The sequence below is a fragment of the Stegodyphus dumicola genome, chromosome 9 (assembly GCF_044657685.1).
Source record: "Stegodyphus dumicola isolate Sdum_Otavi_A_Nest chromosome 9, ASM4465768v1".
NCBI lineage: Eukaryota > Metazoa > Arthropoda > Arachnida > Araneae > Eresidae > Stegodyphus > Stegodyphus dumicola.
The window spans coordinates 39,442,674-39,467,025 of record NC_140776.1 but is presented as its reverse complement, the minus strand read 5'-3'; the positions used below and the strand labels follow the sequence as shown (position 1 = coordinate 39,467,025).

At 31.0% G+C, this 24,352-nt stretch overlaps 1 protein-coding gene across 3 annotated transcripts in view; it reads right to left on the bottom strand.

The window, feature by feature from the left end:
- Positions 1 to 16,732: 16,732 nt before the first annotated feature.
- The window catches only part of LOC118183789 (uncharacterized), a 193,401-nt gene continuing 185,781 nt past the window's right edge, over positions 16,733 to 24,352 (bottom strand). For all 3 annotated transcript variants that reach the window (XM_085823341.1, XM_035353391.2, XM_085823342.1), the window contains one exon: positions 16,733 to 19,413. In XM_085823341.1, the coding sequence (XP_085679467.1) occupies positions 19,186 to 19,413 (228 nt within the window). In that variant the 3' untranslated portion in view covers positions 16,733 to 19,185. The remainder of the gene's footprint in view (positions 19,414 to 24,352) is intronic.

Sequence of the window (24,352 nt, the reverse complement as noted above, 5' to 3'; positions counted from 1 at the left end):
CTTTCTCATTTTGCATGTACTGTGTGTTTTAAGTTCTTATGTTCTTAAGTTCTTATTCTGAGTCTCAAGTGCGTTTTTTCGCGAATGAATTACGGAGAAGGAAATATAATATTCTTATATGTTCAACATTCACCAATAGTACATGGTGAATGTCGACATTCACCGGTGTAAGTCAGAAATAAGAGTATTTGGAAAATATTTCGGACATACACCAAGCGACTATGTGAATGTTGACATTCACCGGTGAAAGTCCACATTCTCCAGATTTCGGTGTTTCACCGTAACATATATACATTAAAAATATTTGTTATCCATTTAAGTACACTGTTAAAAAAAAAAAAAAAAAAAAAAAAAAAAAAAAAAGGACAGTGCTATATCTCCCGTTCTACTGGGCCGATTGACAAAATTCAAACTGCGTTTTTCATGTTTCGAAAGGGCGACTTAAGATATATATTAGATTTATATATAGCACTATTCTAATATAGGTATTTTGACACAAAATCGAACTATTTCTGAAATAACATACCAATTGTTTTACATATTTCGATTCTACAACTCAAATTACGCCTAAATATGAAATTTTGTAATTTTGGAGCCAAGTTTACGGAGAAATTCACCACTTTTTTTTTTTCAGTTTGCGCCAAGAATAGTTCACTTGGCGAATTTCTTAATATATGGCAACCTAGTTTCCTTTCCCATGAGAGGGGAAAAAGTCACCATCGTTCCTTTTTTCCAAATAATATTCTTTATATTATATTTTTAATTATAACTGTTATTATTTTAACTAATTTTTTCATTTTAATTGTTTAAGTTGCATGGTTTTTTTCGAATAACTGTTTTAAAAATTTCTATTTACCTATTCGAACTGTGTAAATAAAGTTTATTATTATTATTTTTTTTTTCAAATAGTTTTCTTTATATATATTTTTTTGTCATAGTTATTATTTTAGGTAATTTTTAAATTTTTATACTTTTATTTTAATCGTTTGTGTTGCATTGTCTCTTCAGATAATTGTTTAAAATTTTTCTATTTATTCCTTCGAATTGAGCATTTTAAATATATTTATTAATATAAATTTTCCAGAATTTGATTTTATTTATTTGAATTGCCTTTCTTTCGGAAGAATACTTTGCAACCCAGACTACGATGCGTTTGAAAACTGCATATATTAAAAGAGAAAATACAGTAAAGCACAGTTAACCCTTAACTTCCCACTATTGCATTTCTGCAACGTATGATTTATTTTAATTTAACAGACTCAATATTTTTTTTTTAATTAGCAACAAATCACTTATCTAAGAAAAAAAGATTACTGCAACGAAATACATGCTAATTTTGTCACTAGATAGCAGCACATTTTTTCCAGAAATCACAACAATTATAAAAATCTCTGATGCCTCAAGAACTGTGTTTTTGCTATAAAAAGAACCCATTATATTTTATGCTTCCTCTTGTTTATTGACGAAAAAAATTACCAGGTAAGAAATTTAAACATTTTATGTTCATTTAAAAGTAATTTTGATTTTCTAAGGGAAAATGTTTGAAAGAAATTTGATTTTAATTATATGTTGCAGATCTGCAACATTGGTCTTTGGTTACTATTTTGACATGGCCAAAAAGCGTATACTAACCCAAGATGAAATTGCTAGATATATAAATAATTTGGACAAATTAAGTGAGTTAAGTGAGGATGGTCTTTAACATTCTGCTGATGATGTTCATTTTTTATCTGATTGTGTCATCTAATGATGATTCGGATAGCGACTGTGAAAATAGTGTTGTTTCACAAAATACAATTCAGAATATAAAAAAAAAAAATCCGATGATGATGATAATAAATTTGATAGAAATATTTCAGTCAGTGTGTGTATGTGATTATGGTAAAGCGTCGAGAGCTATCTGCCTACGGGAAGGGATGCCTTCGTGGAGGATTTTCTAAGGGAAACTGGCTTGTATACAAGTTACACATGGGAAAAACCACGAAAACGATCATGCAGCCAGCCCCGTTCGCGGGATTCGAACCTCGGACCGAACGACCAGTGTTCAGCGACTTTACCGTTCGGCCGCTGATATATTTCAGTCAGAGAACCTTTTTTTTTTTTTTTAATTTAACTGTTAAGAATAATAAAACATTGTCAAACAATATTTTATGGAAAAACCAAAACATTTCATTGATTGAAGAAGTAATCAGAAGAGCTTGGATTTGATCGAATTAAAGAAACAATGCCTTTTAAAAAATTTGAAACTATTAGACAGTATCTCCATTTTAATGATAATGACGAACAACTACCAAGACATCATCTTAACCATGATAGGCTATATAAAATTAGACTCCTTGAGGATGAGCTAAATAAAAATTTTGCTAAAGTTCCTTTAGAAAGGCATCGATCTATCGATGAGCAAATATGATCAACTAAAGTAAGACATTATGTGAAACGATACTTACGATTGAAGCCACATAAATGGGGATTTAAATTTTTTGTACTTTGTAGGATATCAGGTTTTGCCTATAAATTAGAGTTACATTCAGGCCAAGAAAATAATGAAAAGTGTAGGCTGAAGGGTGAACCAGATTTAGGTTCTAGTGCAAATGTCGTAATACGATTAGCAAGAATTATACGTCGTAATAAAAATTATACACTCTACTTTGATAATTATTATACTTCTATTCCACTTTTAGCATATTTATCTAAAGAAGAGATATATTCTTTAGGAACCATAAATAGGAACCGAATTCCTAATTCCAAAATTCCCACTGAAAACGTTTTCAATAAAATGGAATGAGGACATTCAATGGAATTTGTTGAGAATTATAATGATGTAGAAATCTCTGTGACTACATGGAAAGACAATAAAACTGTAATAATGGCCTCAACATTTGCTGGTGAAAAACCACTTGGAAAAGTATCGAGACATGACAAGAAAACTAAAGATCGTGTAGAAATTATTAGGCCTCATGCTATTGAAGAATATAACAAACATATGGGAAGTGTTGACTTACACGATAGCATAATAGCTCGACACAAAATATTAATGAGAAGCAAGAAATGGTATATGAGAATTTTTCTTTCATTTGTTAGATCTAGTTATCGTAAATGCATGGTTACTATAAAAGAATGTGGAAACTGATATGAAATCTGAAAATTAAAAAAAAATCTAATGAATTTACAAAAATTCAAATCTGAAGTTGCATCATGCTTATGCAAAATGGGGTACGATCGAAATGCTAAAAGAGGAAGACCTAGTAATACTTCAATAGAACAAATGTCTCAGACTAAAAGATGCAAAGGGACTGCCCAATCCGTTCCATAGGACATTCGTAGAATTGGTATAAATCATTGGCCAATATGGTCAGAAAAGAATACGGTGCAAGTTTTCAAACTGCAAGAGCTACACTCAAACTGAGTGCGAATAGTGTAAAGTAGGGGACTTTTTACAACAAAGTCAATAACTGCTTTAAAAATTTTCATTGTGTGTAAGGCTAAAGCAATTTATAACCATGAATAATAAAATCTTCATATAAAAAAAGTTTTGTAATTTTACAGCACTACTGCGCAATGTTGCACTTCTGCAACAAACAAAAAAATGACTGAAATTCAATTTAAAACTGCTTAATTTTTTTTTAAAAATATTTTCCCCTTTTATTATTACTTAAGAAGTAGCTGATATAATTTTTTCATAGAAATTTAAAAAATTGGGAAGTTAGGGGTTAACAAGCCTTTCAATGTTCCGTTCAGAAAAGATATATATAAATAAGAGAGATGTATAACCGACATTTTAAGTTAGGATGACTTGCATACACTGCTTTAAACAGTTTTATCATTGTGCCCATTGCTTTACACAATTTTATCCTACATTGGTTTCTTAAAATGTTATTCATATTTTAGTCAAATATTTTATTTTTGAAATCCTAAGAATCAAATAAGATTAAAAGGTTTTAAATTAAAAAAAAAAAAAATACAAACACTAAATTTTACGCAAAAATTTATTTTTTCTTCTGGCAATCTACTTTATTTTTGCTATTTTTCTTTAGGCATTCTGCAAGTATATTAAAAAGTATCCAACTTTTCGAAATATCTTGGTATTTCTGACAATAATTTTAAATAAAGTTATCGCCTTCCATTTCGTAAAGGCCCACGAACGGCCGAGCGGTAAAGTCGCTGAACACTGGTAGTTCACTCCGAGGTTCGAATCCCAGTAAACGAGCTGGTTGCATGGGCGTTTTCGTGGATTTTCTCTTGTGTACCGTGTATGCCAGCTGGTTTCCCTTAGAAAGTTCTACACGAAATATTTGGTCAGAGCCTTTATCAGTCTTTAGAGGCTAAACATTTTGAAGGTATGAGATGAAAGGAAAGAGTGGTTTCATCAAGAGGTTTTGTTTTATTTAATTATACTAGGCTATCACACTAGGGCTATCTGCCTAAGGGGAGGGATGCCTTCGTGGAGGACTTTCTAAGGAAAACTGGCTCACATACACGTTACACATGGGGAAAACCAGGAAAACGCCCATGCAGCCAGCCCGTTCGCGGGATTCGAACCTCGGACCGAACTACCAGTGTTCAGCGACTTTACCGCTCGGCCGCTGTTTCATCAGGAGGGGGGGAAAAATCTTTAGGTGACATCCACATACATCACTGGACAAACTCCTGAATCTTCAAATAATTCGACTGAGAAAATCATGGGATTCTCCATTTAAGATACGATATGATGTTCTATAACGTAATTTAAATTTATACAACAATATAGTCTAAAACCAGTCACTCTTCACTTTAATCTGCAATGATATCGTTTTTGTCTTTTCTGCTAACACAAGCTCAATTGATGGCATTTGCAGGTGTACGCGTCCAAGTGTTTTCTCTTTGAACACCTAAATTCTTTGAAGTATCCTGAAAGTATATTCAAATGCGTCCAACGTTTTGAAGCATCTTGGTATGTGTGACAGCCAAATTTCCCTGCAAATTTTTGCTTACTTTTCTCCCTAATTTTCTTCTTTCCTTCTACAGTTATTTTCAGTGCTCCACACAAGAAAATTAAGATTTTTCGATTGCTAGACTTCCATAAATTTTGCATTGTTGTCAAATTTTTAAAATATCAATTACATGAATTGCGTTTCAGCTGAAGACAGCTTTTCATTTTCTAGTCATTTTAACTATAAAGAAAGTTTAAAGCGAAGTCCAAAGGATAAATATTTTAATTAAAAGATTTTTACTAAATGACAAAGAAATGAAACAGTCCAGCAGGGTTTATTCTGTACCACCGAGTAACCCGATTCTTAGATCGGCTGAAACAATCTAAATCATATTAAAGATCATGTTTTTTTATACAATCTATAACGCGAGAGAAAAATTAGCTTCTTAAAACATTCTTTCTAAGAGGATTAATATAAAAGATTATGTATATATTTTCAAAGCTAGAACTTGAACCAAACTTTTTTAAAGTTTAATTTACATGGTGGTTATAATTAAAGTTCCACTTTGAAATGGGCATAAAAGAAAAACTACCGGACCAAATGTTATCAAACTTGGGAATCGTGTAAAGGAGGTTATGGGAATTTATTTTCCGCGGGGAAAAAAAAAAAAAAAAAGTTCAAAAACTCACCGCCAGGAGAAAAATGGCGCAGTATGCAATATTGTTAAATGAAATAAGACATGAAAACATCTGTTTAAAATGCGTTTAATAGTTTCTGAAACGTGTTACAAAGCATATTCAATGTAGCGTCCAGCATTTTCGGAAAGCAACTTAAATCCTGTTACTGCATTCTCAACAGCAGGTCTAGCATATCAGGAGGAATGTTACGGACATGTCAGTGTATCACATTTTTCATTTTCTGCCAAATTGTTTAGATTATCACAATAAACATAGCTTTTGAGATAACCCCATAGCCAAAAGTCACAGAGGTTGAGGTCTGGTGGGAAGAGGGGAAGTGTCAGCGTATAAGACGTTCATTTGTGAAATATTGCCTAAGTAACTGTGCGACACACGTGAGGGGCGCAGCCCTGCATAAAAATCGTAGTATCTAAAATGCCAAGTTACTGCAGTTTATGTATCACGAAACATTTTAACATTGACTCTAAGTGAGCTGCAATCACAGTGGTCCAGCTGTCGACTGCTCTTCAGAGAAAAATGGTTCAGTTATAAAACTAGCTGTCATTCAACACCAAACAGTGTGGAATGACTGCTGTGCAATCGACTGCAGTAGGAGAATGCAATCGAACTAGATAGATAACATGAGGGATTTCTTTGGCCCAAATCGATTAAAAGCGTTCTGAATCAGTATTTTCATGTTTTAGGGCCGAATTCAGGCTTCAAAAATTACAAATTAGCGATCTGTAAGAAAACGATTTCCAGATTGTACGCACTCGTGCGAGTGATTTGCGACCTCACATTTTCTAATCGCTAATTAGTGGTTTTCACGGACGCATTTCTCACTTACACGGATGGCACACTCGACTTTTATCAAATTTAACGCCTTTAAATGGTAATTTGCTTACTTCAAGGTTTCTGATGGGTATACAACATATTAAACCCGTGTAACAAAAGGTTAAGTTAGATTCCGACCCATATTTCGTTTAACAATATTGCATACAGCGCCATTTCCCCCCTTGTGGTGAGGTTTCGAACTTCTTTTTATCGCGGAAAATAAATTCCCATGACCTCCTTTACACGATTACCAAGTTTGATAACATTTGATCCAGTAGTTTTCCTTTGATGACCGTTTCAATGTGGAACTTTAATTATAACCACTCTGTATATTATATTATTAAATTTTAATTTGAAGCTTTGCGTTATATGTATACCATGCGTAAAATTTTCGGTTTTATGGAAAAATAAACAATCGAAGCAAATATACTTAGGTTAATGGACCAAAACTGAAAAAAATTCCCCTCTCTCCGAAAATAAAATATTGAAACTTCGACCTTGAATTTATTGGGTTATCGAAATATTTAATTTGACTTATCTTCTAAGTCCTAGTTCCGACAACAATTCCGTCAAAAATTCCGTATTACTTAAGCTGAAGTAAAAGATTTAGTAAATATTCACTGTATGTTAATAAAGTAATCAGAGTGTAATAAAAATAGACTATAGAATTTATGCTGATCCAACTTTTTGTCTGAATGCACAACATGTAATGGATGAGAAGGCTTGTAGAGATCTGTTTTTGACATGCCTCTAAATGTAGATGTCATACCCCTTTTGTCTCTTCAAGGTCAAAAAACCTTTCCTTTCAGAGGCAACTTTAGTTTTTGGGAAAGAAAAAATATCACAAGAAGACAAATTTGAAGAACATGCAGGACGATTGAGTACACATACTTATTTTCGGAACACAAGCGGTTCTCCGACTGGTTATTGAATAATGAAAAGATGCATTGTCATGCAATACAAAACATTTGGAATACGTTTTCTGATTGAAAACGTAACATTAAAAGTCATCTGCTTAATTCACAGCCATTTACAAGTCAACTACTCGGGCAATTGCAGAATCGTTTTGATCTTGAGCTTGTAAGACAAACCTAATATCACTGGATTTAAACACTTCTTTAATCTTCCAAGAACTTTCCTTCTTTAGCTCTTATTCCAAGAATATTAAGTGTGTACAATTATTGCAAAAGAAATTGAATATTCATTTACACTACGGCTTGGTAGTTTACTAACGAGTTGACAAAACTTAAATTCTGCTTTTTGTGTCTAAGAATACAACAATATTTTAAATATTTACAAATAAAATATAAAATTGGAGCCTCACCAGTTGCCTAGCATTTAAAGATTGTTAAATACTAATTGTTTGTTGCGAAGTCTAACCCAGGCTTTGCATGGTTGGTTTTCGTAGTTTTTTAGGTTCTCTTTACAAAGGTTCTCTATGAAAGCATCTTAATCAAATAGCTCCCATGTTCTCTCTATGTTCAAATAACCAAATAACCTAGTTTAAGCGCGATTTCCTAGTGAAGTTACTAGCAAAACCCGAATACTCATTAAAAATCATGTAGCTTGCCAATCGGGAAACGTGAAAGATACGGCGCCAATAATTGAATTGCTGTTACGGTACGCTGTTTCTAAACTTAGATGGGCATTCCTTAATTAAATATAATTTATTTGTAACTTCTACTAGAACTTTTTTTTTTTTTTTTCACTTTTAGGATTCCTATTAAAGACAGTTATAGATAGGTAAAGACTTCAGAGTCGTATACCTATTGAATAAGCGAGGACCTAAGACCTAAGACCTAAAGTTTTGAAATCGTTCTGTACATTTTAAGTACATCATCTGTACTTAAGTACAGAATGCAGTCTTGCATTACATTCCCCATCAAGCTTGGATAACAAAATTAATTTTTTCTTAAAATTTTCAGCATGGTTTGTCACATGAAAATAAAGCAAATTCGCCAATGTTTCCAATAAAATAGATTAAGGTTTATGAAACGTCCTATAGTAGAGTTTGTGATGTTGTTAAATATGGCGAGGTAGTCTTTTCAACAAAGAAACCATTCAACTGTTATTACTGGACAAAGCCATGGAAGTGCTTTTTAACGCCATTAGTAATTCAAATAAAAATAAAAAGTAAACTTGTCTTTGACCTTTTTTTAATCACATTTTTTTTTGTAAAAAAATTTTTTTATTAATCTTTATTGTGCTTGAAACGCAACAGAGAAATTTTCTGCAACCTGCAAAAAATCTACTATCTCTGATTTGCTAATTTTAATCTTCTCAATTAATGAGTTAAGTTGACGAGAAACCGCAACTAAAGTTTTAGTAGTCTTCAAAAACTCAATTGTAACAAAAGAAACTAGGCTTAAGTTTCTCAATGTCTTATGATTGCATTGGTTCACAATCCCTTCTATTCACGGAAATATTTAGCCTGACTTGAATTGCCGTTTTGGCTTAGCCTTATTGCTCGAGTAAAGACGAAACACCTTTGTATTTATTTATTAATTATTGTTCATTGAACGGGAGTTGGTTTGTTGACCTTGAAAAGTCAACTAAATTCCGATCAATGACAATGATTACATGCATTTAATTTAATTCTTGCCTTTAATTTATTCCTTTTACAATTGAAATTTTGTTCTTCATAATGATTTAATTCCAGTCTCCGTTAAAACATTATTGACATTTTACTTTCAAGGTTACTTCAAAACATCTTTCAAAATATAACTTACGAGTATGGATTCACTCTTTTAAGATAATTCTACTTTAATTAAACTTAGAAGATAATATAATCAATTAATCAATATTATTTAGTAAATAAATTATTATTAACTTACTTTGCAGCAATTGCGCAAGTAGTAGTAACTTGTTTTCGCACTAAATGAATTTAAGATCATAGAACATATATATAGCTAGGGTGCGAGACTCTGTATCGGAAACTTAAAAAAAAAAAAATTGTTTTGCGATATTGCTGTTGAACTGAATTTCATGGTTAAGTGCGGAAAGAAGATGGCATTTAATAAGTAAAGGTAACACACAAAATGTTTAAAAAACGCCCCTTTAGAGCTAATTTAAAGTCTAAAATCTTTCAGGCTTTTTTTTTTTTTTTTTTGTAACAACAAAGTTGGAAAAAAAAAAAAAAAAAAAAAAACGTTTTTCACAATATTAGGTTTAACGTAATGCAAGCACAAACAGAAGGAAAAAATATTTTGGAAATTTCATCAGAATTCATGATTAGAACGTAGTGTTAGTGCTTAGAATTAACCTTAAAATGAAACACAGAAGTTGCCTGCAATTTCCTAATTGTCTCTGTTTGACTATCGATTCAGTTCATCACAGAATTATTAAAACCTTATTAAAACCTAAGTAAATGAAACTAAATTTAACATTTTCAATAATTTTTGATTGCTGTGACTTTAAATTCAAAATATTATTTACTCTTGAAATTATTATTCGAAATAGAAAGATGGATACATTTTTATTAATTAAATTACATGCTTCGTATAAAATGTAATATCTGATAATAGGAATTTTGTAAAATTTTCTGAAATATACGTAAATTTATATATTGGCTCGTTTTGAAATTTGGTATATTTGTTGAAAGCGATAATAACATCTAATGTGGTTTACGGACTTTGTTAAAAGTTATTTGAAAGTAGGAACGATGTAACTTTTTTCCTCTTATGCACAATGTAAAAAGGGAAAGGAAAATAGGTTGCCATAAATTAAGAAGTTTGCCAAGTGAGTTTTTTGGCGAAAACTGAAAAAAATACGCGAAGATAAATTTTCGAATTTCTCCGTAAATTTCGCACCAAATGTTTCAAAATTTAATGTTTAGGCAGAAATTGAGTCGTAGAATCGAAATATAGAAAAAAAAAAAAAAAAAAAAGGCATGTTATTTCAGAAAATGTCCGATTTTATGTCAAAATACCTATATTAGAACAAATCTATCTATAAATCTAATATACATCCTAACTCACGCTTTCGAGATATGGAAAACGCAATTTGAATTTCGTTAATCGGCCCAGTAAAACGGGAGATATAGTCCCCCCCCCCCCGCCGTGTGCATCGTTACTAGTTGATGCATAAACATTTGCACTTAGTAAAATATATTTTTCGTAAACATGTAAAGCTTCTAAACATTAAAATTTCAAAAAGTGTTTATAATTTGGTAGTGGTCATGTAATAAATTAATAATTTGCATTTTTTACACATGATTATTTTGAATGTATACTCTTACTTTCTGAATTCGCTGTATATAAATCACATGGTTCAGCTTTAATACAAACCATGTGTGTGTATTTTTTTTTTCATCCTTTCCACTTACGGAAACCTTGCAATGAATGCCGTGAAAACATTTATTATCTAATCAGTCTAAAATCTATATCATCAATATATAATTTCTTTAAGAAATTACGAAATTAATATTCCACCTATTTATTTTTAAATTTCGGTAGAAGTTTAGTAGTAAGTAGTAAAGTAGGAAGAAAAATAGCTAGTCAATTTTTATTAATTAAAAATTTTTTAATAATGCTCAATATAACATCACAAGAAACAAAATGTTTTGATTTCAGTTTTACTATATAATTTTTTCACACACAACTATACGTGATTTACTGATATTTTTCACATTGCATTAGATAATAGTTAACAAACGAAAACAGAACACCACATTATGTACATTTCTCAAAAGTAGTCGTAAATTAAAACATAAAATAAAATATTTAATTTCTGATATATCAAGCCTAAGATTATTGTTATTATGGGCTTCAACATAAGGCATTCTCAAATATCACTTTATATATCTACATATATGTGTATATACTATATTTATGAATATATTTACAATGCTTACTATGTGAAATACTACTTTTTCGTGAAAAGAAGAAGTACACTGAGATCTCTGATAAAATATAGTAAAATGACAGCTTCAAGAGTATGTGGTATACATTATAAACCTGCAAAATTTACAAAGCTTTCATAACTTACTTGGATCATAAGATATTTGAATATTTCATGTAAAGTTTGGAAAAGGTTTTGTAATTTCATTAAATTAATGTATAACAATATCGTAATATATTTTTTGAATTGCCAATTATCCGTTCATCCTTTTAAGGTTTTATTCAAATATCTTAAGAGGAAACAATTAAAAATTAATTTCTGTTTTAAATCGTGCCCTTTACTATGTTAGTTTATTAATTTCTAAATTAAAATTTCATAGCAATACAAATGTTATTTTATCATGGAATTATAAATGTAATATGTACCAAGCATATAGCCAGAATTCATGCCTGGAACACATTTATCTCCATCATTACATCTAGTTTTATTGTATGAAGCCGTCTTTTCCCTTCAAAAATATAAGAATAAATCAAATAAGTTTTCCTGAAACTAAGTCGTACAGAGCAGCTCCTATCACAGAAGAAAAGGTAAGGATAAAACAATTATGTTATTTTTTTTTGCTAATTTACTGTTATATTACAAGAATTTAAAATTTAGTTATAATATTCAAAAGAATTTCGTGGTATGGACAATTAGAAACATAAAAATTATTTGAAGCTTGCGTATAAAAAAAAAATATTAAATTATGTGAATCCAGGTAACCGATTTATTTTCCCCCTCAAGCTGTAGGTACTAAGAAGGAATCGAGTATACAAAAATCATCCTACATATGTAAAAAATGATTCTTTTATTAAAAAAAAATTCTGTTTTCACATATTTCCCTCCTCATTCTCGATATGTATCGGTTTGTAAAGCAAGTGCTGAGATGTAAGTTAACTGTAAGATGAATATAATGTTGTAGTAGTTCGGCAAAGTCCGCAATATTTTTACTATATTAAAGTGTGCTGGCAACGTCTGCCGATTTGACGATATTCACCTCCAAATTAAAAATGGTAATAATAAGAAAAAAAGAATCAATAAATATTACTAAAATGTTCAAGTATAGAAAAACTGTGTCTACCAATATCCCATTATGGATATTGGGGAAAAATATCAATGGGGGCAGACAACATTCGCTTTCTAATTAAAATTAAAAAAAAATTAAAATATTACTGGGAAAACTCGAATCTTCCAATATTTCTTCAGTGATATAGTGATACTTCACTGATACTGAAAGGTAGAGATCAAAGGATAGAGCCAATATTTGCATTCAAATTAAAAATAAAAGGTATAATAAATGTGTTGACAGTATTCACTTCCAAACTAAAAATAATGAGGAGGAAGTCAGTAAAATATTAAAGAGAATTCAGATATAGAAAATAAAGTTTTCAACTATCGTGTTAAAGATAATGAAAGGTAACTAGCAATCCAGTAGAGGTTAAAAATAAGGTGGTTTTTTTTTTTTTTTTTTTTTCTTTTAACCTTAGGACACGTTTTATACAAAATTTGTGCTAAATTTATCTTTTGTAAAGTTTAAAAAATGTAAAAAATTAGTGAAAAGCACTTTAATGTAAAAAAAAGTAATGTAATATTGAAAAAAAGTCTGTGATTCTTTATCTCTCCCGTTTTTAATTTCATCTTTTAAGTAATCTTATTTCTTTTCATGTAGGCTTTTTTTATTTCCTAAAAAAACTTCCATTACTTCCTTACTTTATCCTTTGCAATAATTGTGCGCATTTTATTTTAGAAATTAAAACCTAAAGGTAATAAATAATATTAAGCAAAGGAAGTAACGTGCTGGTCATGCTTAAGTTCTATTCCACAGAAAATGGACAATGAAATTTTAGCAAGGAAATACTATGGCAATATTGTTAAGTATTTAGCACTATATGAAACGGGATTTTGAAATACTTTTTAATATGATGTAGTTATGATTCTGAGAAAGTGAGATATGAGACATATTCGAAAAGAAAATATTAAATAATTGAAATAAAGATGGTGCTTTTGTACACACACACACACACACACACACCAAAAAAAAAAAAAAATATGTACTGCAGAAGTAACCATAGCCAAATGCATTAAAATTTTTGCAACATATATTCAATAATCCTTTCTTTCCAGAACTATTAAATTTTCAAGCTTCTTTCTTGGCTATATGTAGCAGGTATTATATAATTTTTCTTCATAATAAATTTCCTAAATCTTAGAAAAAATTAATAACTTTGTTTTCTTCCAATGCATTATCGAATAAAATTTTAATCAATACTCGTTTGAACTAATTATACGCATACGCATAAGTATTAAATATGTTTTGTGTCACTAAGATTCTGAAGTCCAAAACTGATGTGAGTGCAATTTCTAAAATAGTAGAATTTATAATATATGTTAATTTATGTGCATGATACAGTTTAATATACGATCGTCAATATTCGTTGTATTTTTTCCAAAATATCAAAATCTGTATGAATTGTGCACCCAAGCACAATTAGTTTGGTGTTTCACCAACAATAATTAAGGCATTTAATTCAATCCTCTGATTCGTAAACTGCCCATCATTGTTCTGTAAACTCTGTCTATATATATATATATATATACGGTTCTGTTTAATGATACATCTTTCCATTAGATTTACTACAGTTCAAATATAAATATTTAATGTCGTTAAAATCATACTTATGTTTTATCTAAATATGAACAGAAAATATATGTTTCAGACACGGTGGCAAAAGGTACACTGAACTTTTTAAAATAAAGTATTGTACAGTTTTATATTCCCCGTTCGAAATTTATTTAGCGTTTTACATGACTCGAAAGCGCGACATAGAACATATATTAGATTTATAATATAGTATTGTATTTTGACACAAAATCGGACATTTTCTGAAATGAAGTACCGATTTTTTTCGTATTTCGATTCTACGACTCAAAGTATGCCAAAGTGGCAAGTTTTATAAAAAAACGTACGAGTAGTTTTTTAAAAAATGAGCTCTCAAAAATGTTAATTAAAATGTTAATAGCTCCTTAAAGTTACCAGATTTTTGGTATATATTTATTACTATCTCTCTTTTTTTATTAAACTTACTTCATTTCTTCTTTCAGAGTTCAAAATTTAAGTTCAGTACAAATAAAATTTGCGGATATTTTTGATTTATTTTCAAAATTCGTATTTTTTTATAATTTTTATAAATTTTTGGAAAACAAATTTGAATTATAAGCAATAAAATTTTTACCATCGCTTTAAAGTAGATGTATTCCTATAAACACTTCAAAAAAACAGGAGTTTTTTTATTCAAAATTCCCCAAGATGTACATGGATTTATGCATTGGCTCGTTTTGAAGTTTGGCATATTTTTCATAAACGATAATAACTGCAAATATGGTTTACGCGCTTTCTAAAAATTATTTAAAGGAATAAACGTCGTTACCATAAATTAAGAATTTCGCCAAGTGAATTATTATTTGCGCTAACTGAAAAAAGTGCGGCAATATACAATTTTAAATTTCTCAGTAAGTTTTACACCAAAATTTAATATTTAGGCATAGTTTGAGTCGTAAAATCGAAATAGGAAAAATAAATCGGTATACCGTTTCAGAAAAAAAACCTATTTTCTGTCAAAATACCTATGTTAGAACAGAGCTGTATATAAATCTAATATATATTCTAAGTCGCGCTTTCAAAACATGAAAAACGCAAGTTATTTCCTGAATCTGCCCAGCAGAACAGAAGCCATAGAACTATTACCCCCCTTTGTTTTGGTGCAGAGTGTGCATTTGACCAGAAAATCGCTTCTCGTACTTTTTTATGTTAAATATCTTTTAATTATATAGAAATCCATCGCTTTAATGCATTTAGTAGACTGACGCATCCAAAATTAATAGTAATTAATGTTGAGTAATTAATCAATACAATTTTGTTGGCATTTTGTTCTTTGCCTATCGCTGTAATTTTCATAATATTTTCATCATTTTCATTGATATTATTATTATACAGCTATTAAGCTGAATAATAATCGTATTATGAACTCTGAGAACTAAGAGTAACACTGCATTTATTATTTAAGAATTCGAACTACCAATATTTATTTTTCTGCTATGGTAAAATTGCAACACAAAATGTATTAGAGTATTTCTGTCAATTTAAATACACTGTTAAGTTTCATATTTAAGAAGTAGTCACTAATATTGCAACAAAAGCCATATAACACAATGTCACTTAGCCCAAAAACTCAAGTACATCAAGACCGCTTTGGAAATCGCCAAACGAATTACTTAAATTTTTTTTTTTTTCCCCCCACATCAATGCTTTTGGTAAATTCTGGAAAATTTTTGCAGAGCACCATAAGAGAAATTTTTGTCTCTTTATTGTATGCTGAATGATTCTTCCCTCCCCCCTCTCATCTGAGATCACCGAAAAACATTTACCATTAAGCTGATCCGATCCTTGACATTAACATTTAACATGATTCAGTTATTACCAATGCATGCTATTTATTTCCTTTGCATTATCTAAAGTAAAAGAAATAATGGAAATTTTAAAATTGATTTTATCATACATATATTAGAATGTAACAGTACCGCCGAAATTCATGTGTAAAAAATAAGTTCCCTTTCTTAAATCGAAACAAACCTGATAAAGGAATATCCTAATTTCCTCCGTCCGAGGTAGTTCGGATACCGCATACTGAAATTAGCCACCTTTATTGGGTATAATGGCTAGCGATACAGATTGCCACATCTTTTGGCCCAAGTTCGATCCCTGCGACGGAAAATATTCCTGTAAAGGCATAGATAGTTGTATATGTATATCGTCTATGCGGTATGGGGCACTTGAAATTCTGGCCAGCCGAAAGCCCTCTCGTGTGACTGGTGGTAGACGAAGACATTCGGATCTGTTCCCTGTGCTCAGTCCATCAAATTTGGAGCGAAGTATACAGTTAATGGTGTGACTACCCCCCCCCCCGTTTTTCTGTGCAAGGTGTACCTGCATGAGTGGAATTTCACAGCTACACACATACAGTTAATCGTGTGAGACTACTATATATGCATGTAACATGAAATTATGGTTACACTTCTAGTTCTTCCTGTTTTGTCCTGTACATTAAGAGGACTATCAATAATCACTCAACTGTCTCAAATGAAAAGAAGAATCTGATGTCTATTATTTTAAATCAAAAACAAAATGAGATGTATTATATGATTAATTTTCGATTGAAAAGTATGACCGGTGCCGAGAAAATCCAAAATCTACGTTAATAGGGCCAACCAGTATACTACGCATACGCTTTCAAACGAATTTAAAAACGCTACTCCTCCAATCCTATGCATGATATGAAAGCAAAAAGTGTACGCTGTTTTGCAGTGCGTACAGTATGAGTATGAACTTAACTTTTATGTGCACTGGGAAACTAAAAGAAGAAGAAATGGGAAAAAAAGGATATGACACGTTTTATTAAGATGCTCAGCGACTTGAGATATATATTACATTTACATATAACATTTTTCTAACATAGTTTTTTTGACACAAAATCGGACTTTTTCTGAAATGAAATAACTATTTTTTCTGTTTCTACGACTCAGATTATGCCAAATGCCAAGCTTTGTAAAAATCGCACGAATAGTTTTTTTAAAAATTAGCTTTCGAAATTTTAGCTCCTTTGTGTTAATTGACTGTGGTATATATTTATTAATATTTCTTTATTAAACTTAATGGATTTCTTCTTTCACAATTTGTAATTTAGATTCGGCCCAAATAAAATTCGCAGCAATTTTCTGATTTATTTTTAAAATTTGTGTTTTTTAGTTATTTTTATAAATTTCCCGAAAAAAAATTTGAATTATATAACCTTTAACATTTTCCCCATCATCTTAAAGTAGATGTACTTCTAGGCATACTTGCAAAAAATTAGAATTTTTTATTCAGTATTTCCGAAGATATACGTGAATTTATATATTGGCGCGTTTTGAAATTTAGCATATTTGTTATAAGCGATAATAACGACAAATGTGAATATGCTGCTTAAAACTTTTTTGAGCGGCCGAGCGGTAAAGTCGTTGAACACTGGTAGTTCGGTCCGAGGTTCAAATCCCGCGAACAGGCTGGCTGCATGGGTGTTTTCGTGGTTTTCCCCATGTGTAACGTGTATACGAGCCAGTTTCCCTTAAAAAGTCCTCCACGAAGGCATCCCTCCTTTTAGGGCAGATAGCTCTCGAGGCTTTGCTGTAATTAAATAACCTAACCTAACCTAAATGTTTTTTGAAAGAATGAACAATGCACCTTTTATTGCACTCATGCACAGTGAAAGGGAAAGGAAAATTGGTTACCATAAATTCAAAATTTCGCGAAGTGAATAATTCTTGGCGCAAACTGAAAAATGCGCGCCAAGGGAAATTTTTAAATATCTTGGCAGGTTTCTCATCAGATTTTACAAAATTTAATATCTAGGTATAATTTGAGTCGTAGAATCGAAATATGGGGAAAAAAAAAAAAAAAAAAAAAACGTGTTATGGCATTTCAGAAAAAGTCTGATTTTGTGTCAGAATAGAATACCTATCTTATAACAATGGTATATATATATCTAATATACATCTTAATTCGTGCTTTTGAGAGCTGAAAAAAAAAATAAATATCATCAATCTGTCCAGTAGAACGGGAGACAAGAACGGTCCCCCCTTTTTTCTTTGCAAGATGTACCTGCATGAGTGGAATTTCACCACTAACCCCCCACACACAGACTTTTATGTACACATAGCAGTACAGGACACATAGCCTTTCATGTGACCATTTGGTTGGAAACTGACACATATTATTGCTTAATTTTGCAAATATAATATGACATACGTAAGTTGCAGTGAAGGAAAATATATATATATATATTTCCGAAATTTAATTGAAGAGATTTTGTGTTTAAACTTTTTCCATTTAATCTGTTATAAGAAGTATTATTGTCTTTTAACATGATCCTCATTTGAAATATTTGAACAAGAAATGTTAGCATATAAACATTTCTTGCATTAAGTCTGTTTTGCAAAGGAGAAAGAAAACTCCTTGGAGATTATTTTTGATAAATCTTAAATTCAAATATTTTCAACATCTAAGTAATTGAAATTATTTAACAAATAAATTTGCAAACTTTGTGAAACATTTATAAATTAATAATGTGAGAGAGAAAAAGGAGTATATATTTTGTTTAGATATGAAAAAAATGAAAGTTCTTCATGTTTTATCCTTTATGCTTATTAATAATCCAGTATGCTTATTAATAACTAAAGGAATAAGTGTATTGGAAGTAATGCATAAAATTTTTTTTTCAGAAGTTTTTTTTAGAGAAGGTAGTAAAAACTTTCAAAACTGAATTTAAGAAGAACTGAAATCAATTTAAATTCTGTTAGGGAATTTTGGTGTTAATTAGCAGTTTTCATTACAGGAATTTAATCTTGGTTACGTGCTGTATAAGTATTACTGACAATGTAATAAACAATCGCTTGTTATTTTTATCACCGTGAAAGGTTTCTGTTGCAATCAGACTCGCGTCTGTTTTCTTTTCTCTTTTCACCTGGTCACATTTTTATTACTATTTTATTACTTTTGTTTTTGAAGGAAACATAAATTACACCATCATTTTCCCAACTAATTAATTACATGAATTCGGAATTTTCTTAAGAAGTTAGTTTTAATCTACTTAAATATTGGTCCCAAAATTCCATTCCAAATTTAGTTCTAATCCATTGATTTTTAGAATAATTTTATAATAAATTTAAAAAAAAAAAAAAAAAAAAAAAAAAAAAAAAATTCAACCCATTTATTAGATTAGGAGGATTAAAAACTTAAGAGCACTGACTGCCTTATTGACAGTTCTGATAAATCTTAATGTTGTCCTTTTGTGCTAAATAGCAGTTTCTGTACTGTTCAGCATGCACATGTCTTTAGGAGATCTGAGATTGTCACATTCTGCTGTTATTGACCGTTGTTTTGAAGAATGCTGGCAACGACAAGTAGGAGGCTTCTGATAATCAGTTTGAATGGCCACATTCCTCAAGTCAGGTTCTTCTGTCGTTCTTTGCTTTTTCAAAGAGCTGATAGTTTTTCTTTCTAAGCTTCTTTCTTCTAGTACCTAGAAAAGATTTAAATATTAGCATTTGGAGTTTCAGATATGCTACGTTACTCTTCATGTCTTACATAAACATTAGAATTATTGCTTAAATTAATTTACAAATGTAAATTACTGTTATCAGTCGAATACAAAGAGCAGTCAAAGGTGTCTTTGGTAAACGCCTGCTATATTTAACAAGAAATATGCTCCTATTGATATCTGTAAAATGCGTTCTTATTTTGTTAAGAATTCGCTTAGAATGATGGCATTGTCACATGACTAAAAAAAATATGCGACAAAATTGATTTGTCCATTTTTCAGTCTGTATTACGATTGCAACAGTTACAGATATGTGTATCGGGCTTCATAATGTAGATAAGGCTTTAAGTTTGTAGTAACTGTAGGCTAAAAATCTATTAAATAAATTGATATAAAGATTTCTCATACATTAAAATGTGCATTTGGACGGTGATTTCGTGAAAGCAGTGCAAGAAATCCTGAATACCTACATCGAGAGTACTTTAAATCAGAACATCCATATTCTCTATAGGATGCATTTGAAGTTCAGTTTTCTTGGATGGAATCAAAATAAAATGCCTACTTTATATTATAAAAATAAGTCACAAACCTATACTTAAAAGTCTCAGGTCTATGTTTAAGTTTAATAACACAGTGGCATAACACATTTTAGTCTGGGGAAGAGTTGTAAATTATTTAAAAGTGAGTAAACAAAATATCTGGTTTCAACGAAAGTTTCCTACCACCGCCAATATCGTCTGCGCAAACAGTTCTCGTTGGCGTGTTTAACCATATTTTGTGAAACGATTTTTGGCATTTGAAAAAAAAAAAAAAAAAAAAGAGCCTTGCTTTAGAACACTGTGTTGTGAAATTTGTAAAATCATATCGTTATTATTAAGGTGTCTGAAATGGAACTATCACACTAACAGTTTAGAACCATCATTTATTCCGGTTCTGTTCCAAAAAGTCAGCTACAGAATGTCACCGAATCATGTTACAGCTTTATGTACTAATGTTGTGTCATGTGACACTGTGGAAGGAAGTGGATTTACTACTTCAACAACACAGGCCTAAAAGGTATTAGTCTGCGTCCGTAAACCCGTCGACAGCGTCGCAATGCTTTGTATCTGGTGGAATTGCCGCGTAAATTTAAAGTATATGCATACAGAGTATATGTAAAAAGTTAAAACCCTCGGACAGTAAGGTGTACAGTGCGATGCCAGTCTGTGTTGACGCTTCTATCAAGAAAAAACTTCGAAATGAAGGAACGCAAAAAGGTAATGTTCCATCAAGATAATGGTCAAACTCAAGCCAGTTCGAACTACCAGTATTCTCTGGTCTTAACTACTCCGCCATTGGTGGTCCTATCTAAGCATCAAAGACTTAAATAAGAAGAAAATTGGCGTTTAAAAAAGCAATACTATATTGTTAGAAAGAACACATTTTTCTTATATTTCGCTACACAAACCTTGTTTCGTTGATTGGAAATAACTAAAGGGGATTAACGCTGTTGGAAAAATAAGTGAAACATCTTATGCAAATAAAGTAGCAAAAGTCTCAAAGGCTCAAATATTTATCAAGTCATGTAAGGAAATAATATCGAAGAGAAGTTACTTTTTCAGTTACCATTCTCGATGGTTATATTTAAAGTACCTAATGACAATTTTTCTTGCTGAGAATATTCAGTTTTCACAACTTACATGAAACATAATAATATAAGGCTCTTTTCAGTAGTTATTATTAGTCAGCTAATTAGATTTAAAACATAAACTTGTTTGAAAATTCTACAAAAAGAAATAAGTAACTCACAACTTCAGTATAGGTAAATGTGTAATCTCGAAAACGGATAAAACGCCTTCAAAAATTTTAATAAACAAGTTCTATTTAATATTTTAAAATTATTTTTTGCTTGTAAATTTTTGCTATGGTAACTGAATTAATTAAAAGTGTTAAAAAAGTCGCATTCATTTTCTATCAAAATTATATTTGTGCGACTGATGCTTTTTTTTTTATGTTTTACTACAAAACCATTCTCATTTTAGATATATGGTGTAGAATCCTAAACAATTATATCTTTTCTATAATACTGTTTCTTTTAAGCCACCCAGACGGTGTAGTGGTTTGAAGAGCCGACTTCGATACGGAAGGGCCTAAATTCAAATCCCGAAGAAGACATGGATGTAAATCTTCATAGGAAGTAACGGTAGCCACCTGTTAGGTACCTTCATAATAAAATGCCCACCACTTCTAGCCTTAATAGAGGCGAAAGCCTAAAAATGGCTTGTGCCCGTCATAAAAAAAACCCTTTTAACGGTAGAAATATATACAGTTTCTTTTATTCGTAGCATGCTAATGCACCACAGTATTAGTCAATGTCGCAGATTTTTTGCAGTTGCCAGTTATAAGAAATTTTGCGAATTATACGAGAAAAGGTCTTTAATCATGCGAACTGGCAAACTGCTATTCTGAAAGCTGTTGCCATTCATGCCGATGAAGATCTTTAATTTATGTCATCTTTATCTTTATGTGATCTCATTTATGTGGGTGTATATTTTGATCTATAATTTAATTATGTTTCTAAGTTTCATTTTGTTTTCAATCTACAAAACTGAGAGATCTAAAAAGAATATACGTATTTCTAATCAATATTTATATTTGTTGAGTTTTTAATCATATATTTAGGTAATACAATTTATTATAAATCTGACTGCTAGTTTTTATACATATCTCTATATCGTTAGTGTTATCAATCAAAGACATTTCTTCTCTAACGGTTTTTCGCCATACATCATATTGTTGCATTCTACGGGTTCGTGGATTTGGAGTAACTGACGGATAACACTTAATGAAGAATCAAAACATAATTTATTTGCCAGTATTACACAGAACAGCTCCAAAGACACGTTTACAGTCGTCGAGAATGCACGATAAACACGCTGAAACAATCAGCGACACAGCCTTCAGGCTACAACGACAAGACAGTTTCACGGCAAAGCACTAAAATACAGCTCCCGACTTGGTTTGGTCGCTCTCAAGCTAATCTCTGAACTCAAAACTCTACTACTGAACTCAAAATACTCTAGATCAGCGGTTCTTAACCTTTTGACTAACGCGTACCATCTAAACAGAAACTGAAAAACTTTAGTACCACCACTACATTTATTACAAGGATTATTTTATAATTCCTCATTAGAAATATTAAAAAAATACATATATTGCCATTTGCACAATCTATTGCCTATTTGTATTAAATATGCACACATAAAAATGTATCAGATTAAAAATTGGTTATCATTTTTATTATCAAAATTTAAGTTTTAATACTTTAATTCTAAAGTTTAGTGCAAAATTTGGACCTGTTTAAGAGAGATCAATGCGTTTACACGCGGTCTTATTTCACTTAATTTTAACCGTAAATTAAGATACACTTTTAATTTTGTTCTGTATTTATTTTTCAAATATGACACGGAGGAAAATCCTTGTTCACACAAATAGGTTGTGCCAAGAAGGCAATAAAAATTTAATAGTTTTATTTTCAGCCAAAAATTAACAAGTATGTTGTTTTTTAAATTTTCAGTTGAAGTTCGATTACAGAAAATTTCTATCAAGTGTTCTTTTCCTTCACGAGATTTTTGAATTTAATAATTAAAAATACTTTGTTTCTTTGCGCATAATCTATTTTTCTCTTGCGTACCACCGGTTGAGAATCGCTGCTGTAGATACTTTACTCTGCGTACAGGCAAATATATATAGCTCTAACCTACCTTCGAGAACATTCCCGAGGAAAACCGCTAAGAAATCTTTCTCGCTTCGTCTAAGGCATATCGCCGATTTTGTCACCAAATGGGTGATTCCGTGCCAAACCTGGCAAACCTAACTTTCCCTGCCACTTCCTGGCAACCCCAACCACGATTTGCAGGGAAGTTATCTTACCACAGCTCTGCATTTCGCAACAATATACTCGGCTAGAGAATGATAATTTGCGCGCCGGCTAGCGATGGTGTGCTATATTTTATAAATTTGTTTTTTAAACATTTTCAGTTTTCCTTCATCATTATCACGTCATCTGCTCTCATAACAATTAAGTAAAATTTTTTAAACAGATTATCAGTAACGACAGAACAAAAGGAAAAGCGATTTTGGTAATGAAATAAACACATAAATTTTATCATATTCTAAAAGTAATAATTACATTTAACGTTTCTTACCCTTCAACTTTTTTTCAAAACAATCAAGGAAAATTTAAATACGTATGAAACAAGATCAAGAAAGTTACACAAAAGCCAGCCATCCTGCTTAGAAAAAAAAAAAAAAAAAAAAAAAAAAAAAAAAAAAAAAACCCACAAAGCTTTGAAAAATAGTGGATTATTTATTTAGAACGAATAATAAAAAATTTCCATGGATATGGCCAAAGAATCTTTTTCATTTGCTTTACTTTTAGAATAAAAGTGAGAGGGGGAGAGAAAAGAACGGGGAAGGCAATAAATCCCCTTTTCCTGACACGTTCCGTTAATTCGTAAATACCTGCATTTACCATTAATCTACTATTAAGGCATTATTTGCTGCTGTTGATGCTAGAACAACCTCCTCTTTTTCTCAAGGGAAAAGAAAGGCTCTTTTGAGAGTAAGAGTTCTTCGGATTTATTAATTGCCAGCCGTTTTAACTGATCCGCCTACGTAGATGTAGGGAAGGCAAAGTGGCAGCCACAGGGTAAGATGACCATAAGTTTTCGATAGCCATAAAAAATACTTGTATAATTAGATAAAAATCTGAAAACTTTCACACTTTGTATTACGCCTGAAATGGCATTTTCTTCATTTACATACATATACACGTTTCGAGAACGTTTGGGCTAATCTTCCTTTGGTCTAACAATATTTAAAAACAGCTTATTTTTAGAAATTCCGATAGGCAGTTTCGCGCGCTGAAGATAAAAAGGAA